General features: G+C 38.2%; 1 protein-coding gene across 1 annotated transcript; it reads left to right on the plus strand.

Annotated features, from left to right (window-relative positions):
- Positions 1 to 14,624: 14,624 nt before the first annotated feature.
- Positions 14,625 to 15,324, plus strand: LOC116714925 (E3 ubiquitin/ISG15 ligase TRIM25-like; the record flags this gene model as incomplete). The annotated part of the gene is given in 2 exon segments (XM_032555741.1): positions 14,625 to 15,310; positions 15,313 to 15,324. Coding segments are annotated over 2 exon segments (663 nt in total), but the record flags the coding sequence as incomplete, so codon positions are not given.
- Between the last annotated feature and the right edge of the window lie 551 nt (positions 15,325 to 15,875).

Genomic DNA, 15,875 nt, shown 5'->3' on the forward strand with positions numbered 1-15,875 from the left:
AGGAGTTGACTGGAGATCATTCAGTCACTTCATCCAGGTGTGTCGGAGCAGGGACCAGGTGTCCACCAGAAATCTTCCTAAGTCCAGTGCTAGTGGGTGCTAGGTCAGTCCACCAAGTTCCCATCGTGTTTTTGTGATAAGAAATGTTAAAAAGTTACAAAAATTTGAAAGTGCATGAGCAGGGATCATGATTTGGAATTAATACTGTGAGGTCAAAGGGCAGGTGTAGGGATGGTGCGATTGGTACAAACTCCCTCATGCCCAGATCAATGTGTCAACTGTAAACCTAGCTTAATCCATCTTTACTGTTACTGGTGTATAAAAAACCCTAAACAAACAAAGCTTAGCCTGGTGAGGGAGCAAGTAAAGTCTGGTGGCCTGCCAGGCTGATAGTACACTGGGGCAAACCCTGAGTGACACATTAAAGTTTCCATTTCCATTACTGTTTAGGATCAGCTGTATGATGACCTACCAATTAGTTTAATTGAATCTTTTGTTAAATTGGCAAACAAATTTCTCTGTCAACATCTAGCTTAATTCTGCTGCAGCAGCAAACTTAGATCTAGTACTTCATACACCTTGTGCATCTCAGTACCTGGCCTTCAACAAGTACAGAGGACTTCATAGCACTTCACACTACATTCAGTCATTCACACATTCATGCACACATTCATATGCTGATGGTGGTGAGCTACATTGTAGCCACAGTGGGGCTGCCTTGCACCAGGGCCACAAGGCCCACTGGAACCACCAGCAGGTAAGGCTGGTGAAGTATCTCGTTCAAGACCAGCAACCAGGACCTGTTTGTCTTGTCCTGTTACAAGACAAACAGGACAATACTGGCAAATAGGTGAATTGTCATTGGGTGGGGTGTGGACAACACAGTCATCTGTTTGCCAGGCATTAGAGACACTTCTCTATTTTCTTTTATGTTTTTCTGTAATTGTTTAATTGAAATGGATGCATTCAAAATTTTCGCCAACTTGTTTCCTAATTATCTTTTCTTATTAAACTCAAATGTTTGCAGACTCCAGCAAAAATAAAGAAACATGATGCCTCACTGTACCAAAGTCTCAGAGAATGATGTAGATGTTGCTTTAATTTACTGGAATTTCTCTTAGAACTGAACAGACTGGAGCTAAAGTAAAATACTTCTAATACTTACTTCTGGGAATCCTGGCCAAACGATCAATCAATCAATCTAGTTTATTTGAACAGTATATTTCAACAAGGGAGTTCAAGATGTTTTACATCATACAAACATCATTCAGTTACAGATTATGAAACCAGTAACAAATATTACATTTTGTAGAGTGCCACGATTAAAATCATCAATACAAATCAAATATGTTGGTCAATGGTCCATTTATTATGGATCAAAAGTAACTCTAACCATGTTTTTTTGTTTGTTTGTTTTAATTCAAAGGAACAGTGTTTCAGCTGTTTTGCAGTTTTCTTGAAGTTTGTTCCAGACTTAAGGCACATAGAAGCTGAATGCTGCTTCAAATGTCTTCTATTGGTGAATATTCCAGTTAGAGTAGAATATTCTAAATGACCTTCTGATCCCATCCAGGTGGATGGGCTCATATTCCACTTGATTGATGTTTTCTAGTCTAATATATGACATTACCATGTCCAACATAACTATTTCTGTCTGCATTTGAATTTTCTCACTCGTAAAATGAAGGAACATCTCCGTGCGAGTGTTTGGTTCCTTTGATGCCAGCCTCTGATCGATCTCTGCAGGGTCTTGGGTCGCTGTTTCTTGCAACTTTTTCTGGCAAGTGTCCTGGATTATCCGTTTATGCATCACGGCATGGAGCACTGCTGGCAATATTTTTTACTCTGGGGCTTTGTACTCGGCCTCATAAACGGATGGTCTGCCTCTCCCCAGATTATTGATCTAGATAAGAGTTGTGCTTTGGACTGCATCCTGTTTATGACTTCTTTGCTGAGGTGCTAAAGTCACACAAGTGCTGCAAGCATTAACAACAAGCTTGGTGGCGGGCCAAAACAATGCACATTTACCAGCTTGTGTAACTTGTGCAGGATGAACATCTTAAATTTTAAGTAATCATTAATATACATTCATAATCTAATACATGCATTGGTCCTGTGCTGCATTTCAACTTCCCTGGAGTTTGATTTGAAATGATTTTTATTCAACCAAAACATTTTTATCTTGTAAGAAATGAGATATCTCCAAAGATAAAAGCATATACGTTTTGAAAAAAAAAAACTCCCTCATATACATTTCATAAAATATATTGCTTGTCAAAAATTATTATTGATATTCTCAATGATCAATGGAAAAATCTTTTTTAGCGTCACAGCAATCAAATGTTTCTCAGAACTCCTAACAAGCATTTTGCATGTTACAAATTTGTTGTCTAGTGTTACATCATTAAAATTAAATTAATTTCTAAACTTATTTGTTGTAGTTTCTTTCTATGTATTGTTGAGGGGCTACCAACGCCTGGTGAAAACTTAAAGTCAGCAGACCTAGAACCTTCTTGCTGTGCGGTATCAATGCTAACCAACACCACCAATTATACAGTTCATTCAAATTCTGACAATTCCAACCAACATCATTGAAAACATTTACCTTTTTACTATTAACAATATAACTGCACACCTAACAAAACCAATACATTTGACCCCTGCCTATTTGCAGTTCAGTATTTACAGATTTGTCTGTTTAACATATTAAATCCACAGATTTTTTGGAAGGTCCCCAAAAAGTGGAATGAGGAAGACTGTAGATATTAGCTTCTACTATAATGCCAAGTCCATTTTTGCTGTGTATATTAATATATGTTAAGGTACAACTATTAAGTGTTTTAAGAGGGGGGTGTCTTTGATCTCTGGAGTCCTGTAGAATCAAATTAAACCAGAACCACTTGTGCACTAGTTTTGGAGTGGCTCCCGGTCCTGACCTGCCAAATTCTAAACTTAGTGTTACATTTTCCATTACTGGTGGCCAGGCGAGTTATCTGACTGCAATGGAAGGACCTCTCTGCCCCTTTGCATTTAGAATGGATTACAGACATAATGTCCTGTATTGACTTAGGAAAAACCAGACACACGTACAGTTTGTGGATCTGGAAACAAGCTTTGCACATTACGACACCCTGCTCTAGATTTCAGTGACTATTGCACTGAGTAGCACACCTCACTCATTGACTGCCTTCCACTGATTTACTGTTGTCTGCTACTTAGGGAGAAAGTTAAATTGTAAAAATTCTAGCATTTTCAGCTTTGTACATTGCATTCTTTAAAGAAAATAACTTTGAAAGAAAGAAAAAGAGTGGGTCTCAAGCACTTGCAGGTTTGAGCCATTCCAGTGCAGCTCTAGTCTCTAAACCTTGAACTTGAGAATCCTGGGGTTCCACTGTAGACTGGCAGTGACAAAAATGAAGCCCCCTTTCAACAGAAAAGAAGCTCCAGGAGAACCTGACACAGGGAACTCTCTTGTCTTTGCTATATAAGGAAGTGTGATGACAAGACAGAGGTACAAACTCCAAAAGCAGAAGTCCAGGGCTGAAGATGTAATGTCTCCTGTTTTAAATATGTTCTCTAATCATTGGGAGAAGAGTAGGAATGATGAGGAGGAAGTGCTACCTCAGCAGTTAGGGTATTTTTCACTGGAAGACATTAACGCTGGGTCACTGCTTACTGATGGAGAGCCAGAATGTTGAATGTATCTGTTTGCATATGATAAGCAGTTAGATAGCACATGTGTGCTTGTGTGAACGGTTCATGTAGATGCTTTGATTCAATCAAAACACAGCAAGGAGATGAACTGAATTATTTCGCAGTATGTTCTGTTAACTTTATTTTGTTTTCAAACTTTTAACCCTGTTTTATTAAATCCCAACTTCCATTTGTACAACTAGTGGTTGGCTAAGTGGTTCCAGAGAACTTTGACTCAAACATGTCTTCACATGTCACCAGAGGTGTTTGTATGTGGCGTGTTCATGGGTGTGTGTTCAGCTCTGAAGTGGTGTGTGTGTCTGCATGTCATGGCATTCTGCATCGTCATCACTGCAGCCATCCCAACACAGCAGAGCGCATTTATAAAAGAACCAACCAGCCCAGATTCACCCACCGCCTGCCTGTAGGGGTGTGTGTGTGTGTGTGTGTGTTCTACCATCCCAGATTTACAACCCATCCCCTCATTCATCATGAGAGATATAGAAGGGATCAGGAGGGGAAATGAAAGGGAGACAGATAGTGCAGTCTGTGTCTTCCTCTTGCTCTGAGCAGCATGGAACACATATTAAATTACTTTTGCTACTAATTTAGTGGTTTTCTTATGCAACCGGAATCCTTCCTCTGTAGTTCTTGTGTTACAATTTTATCTGGAAGTTCAGGAGGTTTCAATATTCAAGTAGATATTAACTCTGTGCAATATATCAAGATCCATCTGCATTGATCCAATGTAATGTGGCACGAGGGGGTCAAGTTTGACCAACTGCTGTTTTACTGATCTGTAGAATCAAGAACCTCACTGACAAAATGAAGCAGGTAGAAGGATTTCAAAAAACAACACCCCTTGCTCCAAACTCAAAAGACTAAAAAGCATGAGAAGCAAAGGCAACAACATCCATAAATAAATAAAAAATAAATAAATAATAAATAAAAAAATCCTTTTATTTTGAAGACTGGATGGCAAAAGGCATTTGGTCTGTTCAACATCTCATGGATGACAGAGGGAAAATTTTGAACTTTGAAAAATTCCAGCATAAATATAATTTTACCTGCACTAAAAAACAATTTCAAGCTGTAATCGAAGCTATCCCTCAGGCTTTGATTAACACAATACAAGGTTCATTATTTTATCCAGCCTCAGTACCACAGTTTTACCCACTGTTTGTCCAAGACTACATTTTTACAGACAACATGCAACAATAAATATTAAGAATAGTCATCATCCAAAAGACTTTCCCCCTTTAGAACAAGAAATACTTCAATAATTTTCTTTTAGCGTATGCAAAAAATTAGATGCAGCTATTTAAAATTTCCTTTAACCCCAGAAGTAAGAGAAATTCATTTTAAAATATTAGATAATATTTATCCATGTAAAGAATACTTAAGACTAAAATGTAATATTGGGGCGAATGATTGTACCTTTTGAGGTAGAAACTTTGAAACATTTATTCTTTTCTTGTAGTTATGCATCTAAATTTTGGGAAGATCTTCATAATTGGTTGCTGACTAATAATTTAAATGTTCCAACTTTAACTTACAACAATATTAAATTTGGCATTTATATTTCAATCAGGTTTATTTATATATTGTGCACAATACAGAAAGCTTGTAGGATAATCAATAATGAAGCAGGTCTGGATGAAAAGCTCTGCCAGGCAGAGACAACACTTGAGTTTTATACCAAGGATAAAGAATTAAAACAAGGGGAGAGACAGTCTGGTTCTGCTGCAGCTGTAGAAAACAACTAACCTTCTACATGTAACCCAAATAGTTCTTTTGGTGAGAGTTCACAATCATTCATATAACATGACTAGCAGAAGTTAACTTGTAGTAATTTTCCACCACAACACAAAATTGGAATATGTCATTAATAACCTTATCATTATGGCCAAATATTATTACACAAATGTAAAAAAGTTTTATAAAAGAAATTACCTCCAACCTTTGAAGTTACCTAAAACAAAGTTCACTTCTGTTCAACTCTGTGAAAATGATTTAGAGAAAGAATGCTGCTCTGCTCTGCAGCAGTTTGTCCTGTTTGATTTTTGACATTTAACCATTTAATGATTAAGACCCCATACAATAATTCCAGTTATTCAGTTTATTAGCTTTCTTTATTTTCTATTAATGATCACCTGTTTCACAAAACAAAAAAATATATGACATGTTATAACATGTCATATAACGTTCATGTCATTCTGTTACCCTTTCGTTTCTTTCTATTAGTGTAATCACTGACTCCTAGTCACCTAAGATACTGTATAAGAAGTAAATGTGCTTGTAAGATTTGGCTGTTTCTGCATATATATATATATATATATATATATATATAAAGCAATGAATTGGTTACTTTGCTTCTGGATTGGTTAAAATGGTCAAAAGATGGATCTGCATTACTGATTGAGAACACACTGCAGAAGGATTTGGAAAAAGCTCATGAACAAATTCGGCTTCTAACTGAGAAAAATTATTCAATCACCAAAGAGCTAAACGTGTCTCTCAAGAGAAACAAATACCTGGAATGTCAGCAAATCCCAAAGTTACAACAAGAGATGGAGACATTGAATTCCCACAGGAATCAACTGCTGTCTGAGGTCAAACACTACAAAAATAACGCCAAAGAGCTTGAAAACTCTTTCAAAAACTTTGAAAAGGACTCAAAACTGCAGGCTGAGAAAATGTTGGCGGACAAAAGAAAAGTTATGTCTCAACTCACAACGTACAAAATAAAGGTTGAAAAGCAACAAAATGAAGTGAAGAAACTGCAGTTTGAATTGTCCAGAAAGATCGATGACATTGACATAAAGAATAACGAAATTATGAGAGCAAAAGAAAAGTCTGGATTTCTTGAGGCCAAAATAAAATCTCTGGAAAAGAAGTTGATGGTGGCAGAGAATAATCTGGTGAGAAATGTTTCAAAAACTCCAAATGAGGAAGACATAGAGAGAAATAACAATTTAAGTTCAGGCATATTAGCTGAGGAAAAACAGCGAAACAGGACATTGCTAAAATGTAGGAAGCTCTCCCAGCCATAGAGAGAGGCTGAGGCTGAGAAAAAAACATTTGAACCCAGAGCTGATTGGAGACAGATGGAGAGAGAAAATCCATCTTTTAGTTCTCAGATAAAGGCAGTCACCAAAAACAAGCAGGAGGATCAAGGTTACGTTAAAGTCCCAGACCAAATGTTTATGGTGAGAAAAATGTCCATCAATGAGAGGATAAAACACGAGGATTTGAAGGAATCTATAAATAGCAAAACGGCTAATGTAAAAGATAATGAAATTAATGTGAAAGGATCTGTGAGAAATGTTTCAAAAACTCCAAATGAGCAAGACATAGAGAGAAATAAGGACGAGTTTAAAGCAAGGAAAAATTTAAGTTCAGGCATATTAGCTGAGGAAAAAAAGCTCAACAGGACATTACTAAAATGTAGGAAGCTCTCACAGCCACAGAGAGAGGCTGAGGCTGAGACAAAAACATTTGAACCCAGAGCTGATTGGAGACAGATGGAGAGAGCAAATCCATCTTTTAGTTCGCAGATAAAGAACAACCATAATGATCGAGAGTATTTTAAAGTCCCAGACCAAATGTTCATGGTTAGAAAAATGTCCATCAATGAGAGATCTAAAGATGACAGCAACGTAAGAACACAAACCAAAACTAAACAAAACAAATTTCTACCACCCATTCACACATGAACCCACCATTAGATTGCAATCAAAGAACTTTGCGTCTGGGTGAAGACAAGTTGGAACCAGATTTTCTCTACCATTCAGGAGGAAAATCCCTAATGGTAGCAAAAAAGAAGTGATTTGGCTAATTGGTCTCTTTTAAATTTACCTTTGTCTCTCGCTCACTAACTGTTGGAGACACTCTTTAAATGGAGTGTCTCCAAACTGAATACATAGGTTTTCTCCGGGTGCTCCGGTTTTTCCTACCTTCAGGTAAAAAAGTGATTAGATTAATTGGTGTCTTTTAATTTGACCTCTGTGTCTCACTCACTGACTGCTAGAGATACAAAGAATAGGAACTTATCTAGTTCAGATTCTTAATGCGTTTCTTTTTAGCACACACTCCTTACATGGCCTCATACAATGGCTAATGTTTCTGTATTTTCTGTCTTCTTAGTTGTCTTCATTTTTAACAGGTCATAGAATATGACCAGTCTCTCTAAGCTGGAGTGTCTTCCTGTTAAAAGGGAGTTGTTTCTCTCTACTTGACTGCTCAGGATGACGAACGGTAACAATTATTAACTGGATAATTGGATAGATGGATTGATGATTGAATTGGATGCAAAGCTTTTCTCTGGGTGCCCCGATTTTTTTGACTATTCGGGAAAAGAAGTGTTTAGGCTAAAGGTGTAACTTGGTGTTGCAAGGAGCGAGAGGGGAAGGGGGTTAGGGTGCTGATGCACCCACAGTCACTGGAAGAAATGTTCTTTTCTAGTGCTAAGAATAAAGCCAAAACTTACATGTGAATGCCAGACAGTCTTATTAAATAAATTATGATATGATGTGTCTTTAATATAGCTAATAATAAAGACACAAAACCTTTTTTGGGTCTGGTTGGGGCAGTTGGTGAATAGAGTGACCATCGATATCACTGGATTCTATAAAATGTGGCTTAAAGCTGAGATACTGATGTTTGGATATGTAATATATAAATATATATTCCCTCTGCTAATAAATCTATAGTTTGGTTTCTGTCAGTTCTAGAAACAAGACAGAACAAAGCAAATTTCTCTTTATAATGGCCCATAATTTAATTTTACTTAATATGGTTTAAAATTGAACAAACTTTGGCTCTTTATGTTTTATGAAATATTTCATCCTATTTGATGATTGCTCTGAATATTGCCATGTTCTACGAACAAATGATGCAATTTGTCCAGGAGAAAAATATGGAAAACAGGTGGTTACATTGTTTTTTCTGACAGTCAGCTTAATGGCGCATGCAGATTCGTTGCCATGGCAACCAATAAACAGCCCCGGGAGCGCAGAGCAAAGAATTTGTTCAAATGCATCGAGAATTAACACTAAAAAATAAAACACAAAACCATTTACCACACAAAAAGGACATACAAACACCAAACAGAACATTCTGTCTGTTGCAGATTTATGTTTCTGAATTTCCATTTGCGATCATTAGGAAGTGATCACCTAAACACTAACGGTGGTTGATTAGCCATCTTAAACACCTGCACTTCTGATTATCTGTCAGAAAATGTATGTGGGTCATTTTTGTGTTAATTGAACCAAAATACTCCAAACTGCACAGCAGGAGTACATGCTAAGTTAAGCTAGCATAACTACCCTACTCTCCACTTTCTTTATATATTGTTTTAATTAACGCTTTTTACTGACCTGTGAAATGTGATCCCTTTGGACCTTGTTATCTTGCTATCATAGTGTTGACAATTAATATCTAAACTTTGCGTCCCCTTCTCAGATTCCTTGCTTGATTGTGTCATTTCCCCGACCACCGATATTCCTGACTCAATGCAAAGCAGCAGCGCATGTGGCGCACTGCCACGGCGCGCACAGTAAGTCACGTGATGTCCAATCCACTAGATCACTGAGCGCCATAGGCGTAACTTCCTGAAGGAATGGGGTGGACATGTCCCCACCATCTTTGGCCTGACGGGGACAGTCCCCACCAATATTTCCTCCTCCTTTCTTTATCTTTATGTTCCTGCATCCATGTACGGACAGTAAGTCAGCAGCAGCTGCACGCTGTATTCAAAGCATTAACAGTTAGTTAGTGATTTTTAAAATTCCTTTGTAAAACGTAAATGGCGAGTCGCTCAGTGATGTAGTGGATTGGACATCACGTGACTCACTGCACTGTTGCTTTGCATGGAGTCAGGAATATCGGTGGTCAGGAAAATGACACAGTGAAGCAAAGAGTCTGAAAAAGGGACGCAAAGTTTTCATGTTGATTGAAAACGCTATGACAGTGTAACTCTTCTCGCTATTCACAGCGCCAGAATCGTCTTGGTTGGTTGTTGTCACCTAGTGTGATATAAAATGAAATTCTCACAATGTGATTGACTGCATGCAAGTGGTCCAACAGCTCCACCAGCGCTCCTCTGAATTCTTTATTTTTCTTTTTTTTTTTAGATGTGATCGTATCGTTTAACCATTCTTCAAAAACAAAACATTCTTATTCCATAAATCAAACAGTAAAATAACAGACAACTGCTACAGCAGTTAACAGTTAACATTTAACAGTTACATTCACAAAACAATTTTTTTCCCTCTAAATATATATACATTCATAAATTTACACTTTGAACCCACCTAGTGTGATATAAAATGAAATTCTCACAATGTGATTGACTGCATGCAAGTGGTCCAACAGCTGAAAAACAAAAGACACAGTTAACGTCGTGACCGAGCGGTCAGCCACAAACACCAACTGGCGCAGCTCCCACTCATAGGGTCATATTTTTCCAGCCCAACCACAAGAAAACTTTATAAATTATATTTGTAATTGTTAAATGATCTTACAGTATTTCGTTAATTGTTAAACTAGAAAAATATGACCCTAAGTAAAAACAATAGCGAAGAGCTGCCTCTCTCACACCTCCCTCCACCAGCGCTCCTCAGAATACTGGTGGGGGAAGCCGCGAGAGCGCCTGAAGAACCCGTTGCATGCAGTCACTCATCACACCACTAGGTGGCTCCAAACACATGCATACAACAATCTCATTACAAACACATACATACTATTGTTATTATTATTTTGGGCAAAATTCACATACACATTCATACACACTTTTCTCTCTGTTACAACAGCAAGATAACAAGGTTAATGTGTTAGTGTTAATTCCTGATGCACTTGAACGTATTCTTTGTGCTCCAGGGACTGTTGTTAATGTTGCCATGGCAACGTGACTAAGCGTGCCGTTAGGCTGACAGACTGGGAAAAATAATACAATCATCCGTTTTTCTACATTTTGCAGATCTGCAGTGCAGATGAGATCATGATGAATCAGTCATTAAGTGAATGATTTAAAAATCAAATCCTGTGAAAGCATTGAATTCTCTATTAAGTTATTTGATAATAATGAGTTTATTTCAAACAAACATATCACCAACAAACATAACAATAACAAAGATTTCCATGTTTCTAAGTGTAAATACAATACCTTACTCAAATTTTCATACCCAAATACATGTAAATACACCATTTATTCAGTGACTGTAAGTCTGAAAAGGAGTTTGATGAAGTTTAACTTATATACTCAAACCCCTTTTCCATTCATTAATTCAAAGCATAAGTAGTCTTCCTATTTCTAGTAAATAGAACGCAAATCTGTGTTTATGTCTCAGTAAATATTAATTTCAATTTTGATAGCACAGACCTCTGAGCTCAGAGCTGGTAGGTCAGATTCTGACCCAGAATGTTTTAAAGCTCTTCACCATAATGTCACACTGAACTAAAATAATATTAGGCTGCAAATCAATGTTATGCCCTTTGGGTTGTAATGCTCATCAACCTTTTATTTCGTTGCATATTTCTACATGGTAAAAGTAATGCTATTTAAATCAGTGTTCTCATTCTTACAACTTAAGGTCCTCATTTTTAAAATAACACCTTTATAGTGTTATTTTAAGTGTTAAAGTAACACTTAATAAGTGTTATTTTAACACATTTTAAGGCACAACATTTAAGTGTTCAGATAAATTCCTGTCTCTTCTTAGTGCAGATCTTAGACCTTGAGTGAAAAGCTGCTTCTAGACAGAGATGTTATTATCTAGGGTCTGGTTTCAATTTTGTCTCTAAAATATAAACAAAAAGATTTTAACAACAGGACAATAATTTTTCCTCACAGGAATCTAAGTACAGATGGCAAACCTCTGTGTGCTAAACTTGATGACATCATGATGTCATCAAGTTTAGCACTTCTGTGTGCTGAGTCTGTGTAAAGGAAAAGGAAGAAGTAAGTCATATCTGAAGGATCGACTAGGACAGAAACAGAACCATAAAGGAGGTTTTGTCCAGCCTAAAGCATCAGCCTCATCGCTTTGCTTTAAAATGTACTTTATCTGAATTTACCATAACTTTCACTTATTCATTAGATTGTTATTTTCATAAGTAGGAAAATCACTTTTACATTGTCACAGTTCAGATCTGAATTACAATGAAACGAACCACAGAACATCCAACAAAATGGACCTGAGCCACATTAAGATCTGATCAATGGTTCAGGTTTCCTGAATTAGCCTTTTGTCACCTGACTTGTTGACAGATTTACAAAAAAACCCAAACATTTTACCATTAAGTTAGTTTTTTTTTTTAAATAATAATAATACAAATGTTATTTAAAGACATACAGTCCTGGCCCAGATATTCAAGTGTTTATGGTCTCTGATGTTAAAAATGGAGGAAAATTACAAGAATAATCATAGTGACAAAGTGGATTATTTCTGATTCATAACATAACTGGGTGTTAAAATGCCATCATCATTCAAGGCTCTGTTATTGACACACTAAGAGAACTGTTCAATGCCTGAACTGGGACTAACCTCACCCTTTAACACAGATAGTGCTAATTAAACTAGTCCAGACAGCTAAGAGGTGCTATCAAAATTATTTTTTGCCTCCTCAAGACTTCTCGAGGTCAAAGAATTTAAAAAAGCAACACTTCATGACCAGACACAAGGAATTAAAAAAACAGATGAGAAGCAAAGGCAACAACATGCTTCAGTCTGGAAATGGTTACAAAGACATTTCTAAGGTTTGAGATTCCAACAAAACACAGTCAGATGAATTATCTCTGAAGAGACCAAACATGGATCAGTGATGAACCTTCCCAGTGGGTGCCGACCGACTCTACAGAACCCAGAGCATGATGCCAAGCACTACAGGTCTTTCTTCAGACTGAGCAAAAAATACATCTGTAGAGTTTCAAAGATAACCACCAAAAAAAGGACCAAATTACATCTTCCACAGAACATGTTGATAATCCATAAGACTTGGGGAAATATTCTGTGACAATATTCTGAGATAAAAATTGGGTCATTTTAGAAGAGCTAGTGTAATCTTATCCCTGCATATCCAATGGTAAAATGGTAGATGGCCTGTACTTGTACAACATTTTATCTAATCCAGAGGACTCTAAAGCACCTTACACTACATTAAGTCATTCACCCATTCATAGACATACACTCACACACTGACAGTAATGAGCTACATTGTAGCCACAGCTGCCCTGTGACAGACTGACAGAAGTGAGGCCACACCAAGGTAGGAGAAGTGTCTTGCCCAATGACACAATGACTAAGATGGAAAGAGTGAGACTTCAAACTGGCAACACACCAGTTACAGGACAAACTCTTTCCATCATCGCCATTGTTGCTCCAGAAAACAGTAACACATGGAGGGTAGTGTGTATCCTGTGAGCCGTGCAGATTGTTCAGATTTCATAGTGAAGTGTACTGACCACATTCATTTCTTGTAGAGGAGGAAACCTCACTGATATCTACATGACAGTGTTTCTAATGAGAAGGCGAGTCTACCTACAGACACAGACTAAGTCTGACTGGTGTTTGTTGTTGAATACATTCATTTTTGTCTTTCTTCTGAGATAGACGTGGAGCAGACTGAGGATTGTTGAAGAGGGGACAGGTAGGTGAGTGTGATGGTTTGCTGATAAAGGATCTGCTCAGCATGAACTAGAGAAGCAGCCAGAGGTGAAGTGAAGCAGAAGAATGTAGAGATTCAGGAACGAATGAGGACAGGAACCTGTAGCGCTTTTCTCAACTGAGCAGATCTGACTGCGAGGTGTAGTGTTAACCAGTTTGTATAATCAGAAGTAGGTACGACACGGAGTCATGAGTGGGGTAAAATACAACTGATACACAAAAATAAAGTTTGTTAATATTGCTATTTATTGCAGTGGCAATAATAATAATAATAATAATAATAATAATAATAATACCAAAACAACAAAACAATAAATTTCCAAAAAAAAACAGAAGGGGAATAAAACAAACCAACAAAAACAATTATAATAATAATCAGTGATACTTCAAACGTAATAGAGTCCACAAAAGATCCAAGAACAAAGAGAGAATAATTATTTTCCCTTTTCAATACTCAAAGTTTAGTTCGTTTCCTGTAGGGAAAGTGTAGTTCCGTTTTCCTACCACCAGATGGTGGGTGGGTAGCTCGCCATCTTCCGTCATCAAGTGAGTCAATGCAAGGGGAAAGGGGGGGAAAAAAAACCTGACCATCGAGTAACGGATTATCTGATGAGGTGGATGCAATGATAACTTGCTCAAATCAGTAAGGTTCACCAGCTGTCAATGGGTCACAACCGCAATCTTCAAGTTTTAGAGATTAAATGAGTGATGAGTCGATTTAGAAACTTCAGGTTGTTTTATAAACAACCAACACGACAACCAACAGTGAGCAGCAGCAAGGTGGGGAAGAAAAAACTAAAAACCCGGAAGCACACATGACAATCAACTTAAAGGGAAGGTGATTGGGTCATGGCGGCCACCTGGGTTACAAACCGGTTTCCCAAAATGAGGACAATAATGAAGATTAGCGAAGAAGTAAAACAAAAGGAACAAAACGACAGTAACCACTCATGTAGTGGAAGTATCTGGCATTAGCATCAGAGGAATTCACTCCTCCTAAGCTCCTTCTGGCTGGGCTTGAAGAGTTTCAGCTACAAGAGCTGAAAGGAGGAGGGAGGAGAACAAGACACACATAGACCCCCCACCACAAAGTTCTTCGTGAACTCACCAGTCTACTAACTCCTCCTACTGCTGCTGCTCTTTGTCAACACATTTCTTTGTTCCCTCCTTTCAGATCAGTGGTTGGTCTAACAGATCTCAGGCCTCCCTCCCTGCAGCAACACGTCACATTTAGAGCAGAGTACAGTTTCATTTATGAGGAAGTGAAACTCACAGACTCATTCTCACTGAGAGGAGAAATGGCGCAGACAGGAGTTCAGACGGACCGAGAAAGATTCTCTTGTTCCATCTGTTTGGATCTATTGAAGGATCCAGTGACTACAACTTGTGGACACAGCTACTGTATGAACTGTATTACAGACTTCTGGGATGGAGAGGAAAAGAAAGGAACCTATAGCTGCCCTCAATGTAGAGAGACCTTCAGACAGAGGCCTGTCTTGAAGAAAAATACCCTGTTAGCAGAGTTAATGGAGGACCTGAAGAAAAGCAGAGCCAGAGCTGCTCCAGCTGACCACTGCTATGCTGGGCCTGGAGATGTGGCCTGTGATGTCTGCACTGGGAGGAAGATGAAAGCTACAAAGTCCTGTCTGGTTTGTCTGGTTTCTTACTGTCAGAATCATCTCCAACCTCACTATGAGTCTTCTGCTTTTAAAAAACATAAACTGGTTGAAGCTTCTGCTAAACTTCAGCAGAACATCTGCTCTCGTCATGATGAGGTGATGAAGATCTTCTGTCGTACTGATCAGCAGTGTATCTGTTATCTCTGCACTATGGATGAACATAAAGGCCATGAAACAGTCCCAGCTGCAGCAGAAAGAGATGAGAAGCAGAAGAAGCTCCAGGAGAGTCGACAACAAATCCAGCAGAGAATCCAGGACAGAGAGAAAGATGTGAAGCTGCTTCAACAGGAGGTGAAGGCCATCAATGTCTCTGCTGATAAAACAGTGGAGGACAGTGAGAAGATCTTTACTGAGCTGATCCGTCTCCTCCAGACAAGAAGCTCTGATTTGAAACAGCAGATCAGATCCCAGCAGGAAACTGAAGTGAGTCGAGTCAAAGATGTTCAGGAGAAGCTGGAGCAGGAGATCACTGAGCTGAAGAGGAGAGACGCTGAGCTGGAGCAGCTCTCACACACAGAGGATCACAACCAGTTTCTCCTCAACTACCCCTCAATGCCAGAACTCAGTGGGTCTAAATGCTCATCTAGCATCAATGTCCGTCCTCTGAGACACTTTGAGAACGTGACAACAGCTGTGTCAAAGCTCAGAGAGAAACTACAGGAAGTCCTGAGTGACTCATGGACAAACGTCTCACTGACGGTCACTGAGGTGGATGTTCTACTGTCAGAACCAAAGACCAGACCTGACTTCTTAAAATACTCTGAAGGAATAACTCTGGATTTAAACACAGTATACAGAAAACTGTTATTATCTGAGGGAAACAGAAAGGCGACAA

Source organism: Xiphophorus hellerii, chromosome 23, assembly GCF_003331165.1.
Source record: "Xiphophorus hellerii strain 12219 chromosome 23, Xiphophorus_hellerii-4.1, whole genome shotgun sequence".
Classification (NCBI taxonomy): domain Eukaryota; kingdom Metazoa; phylum Chordata; class Actinopteri; order Cyprinodontiformes; family Poeciliidae; genus Xiphophorus; species Xiphophorus hellerii.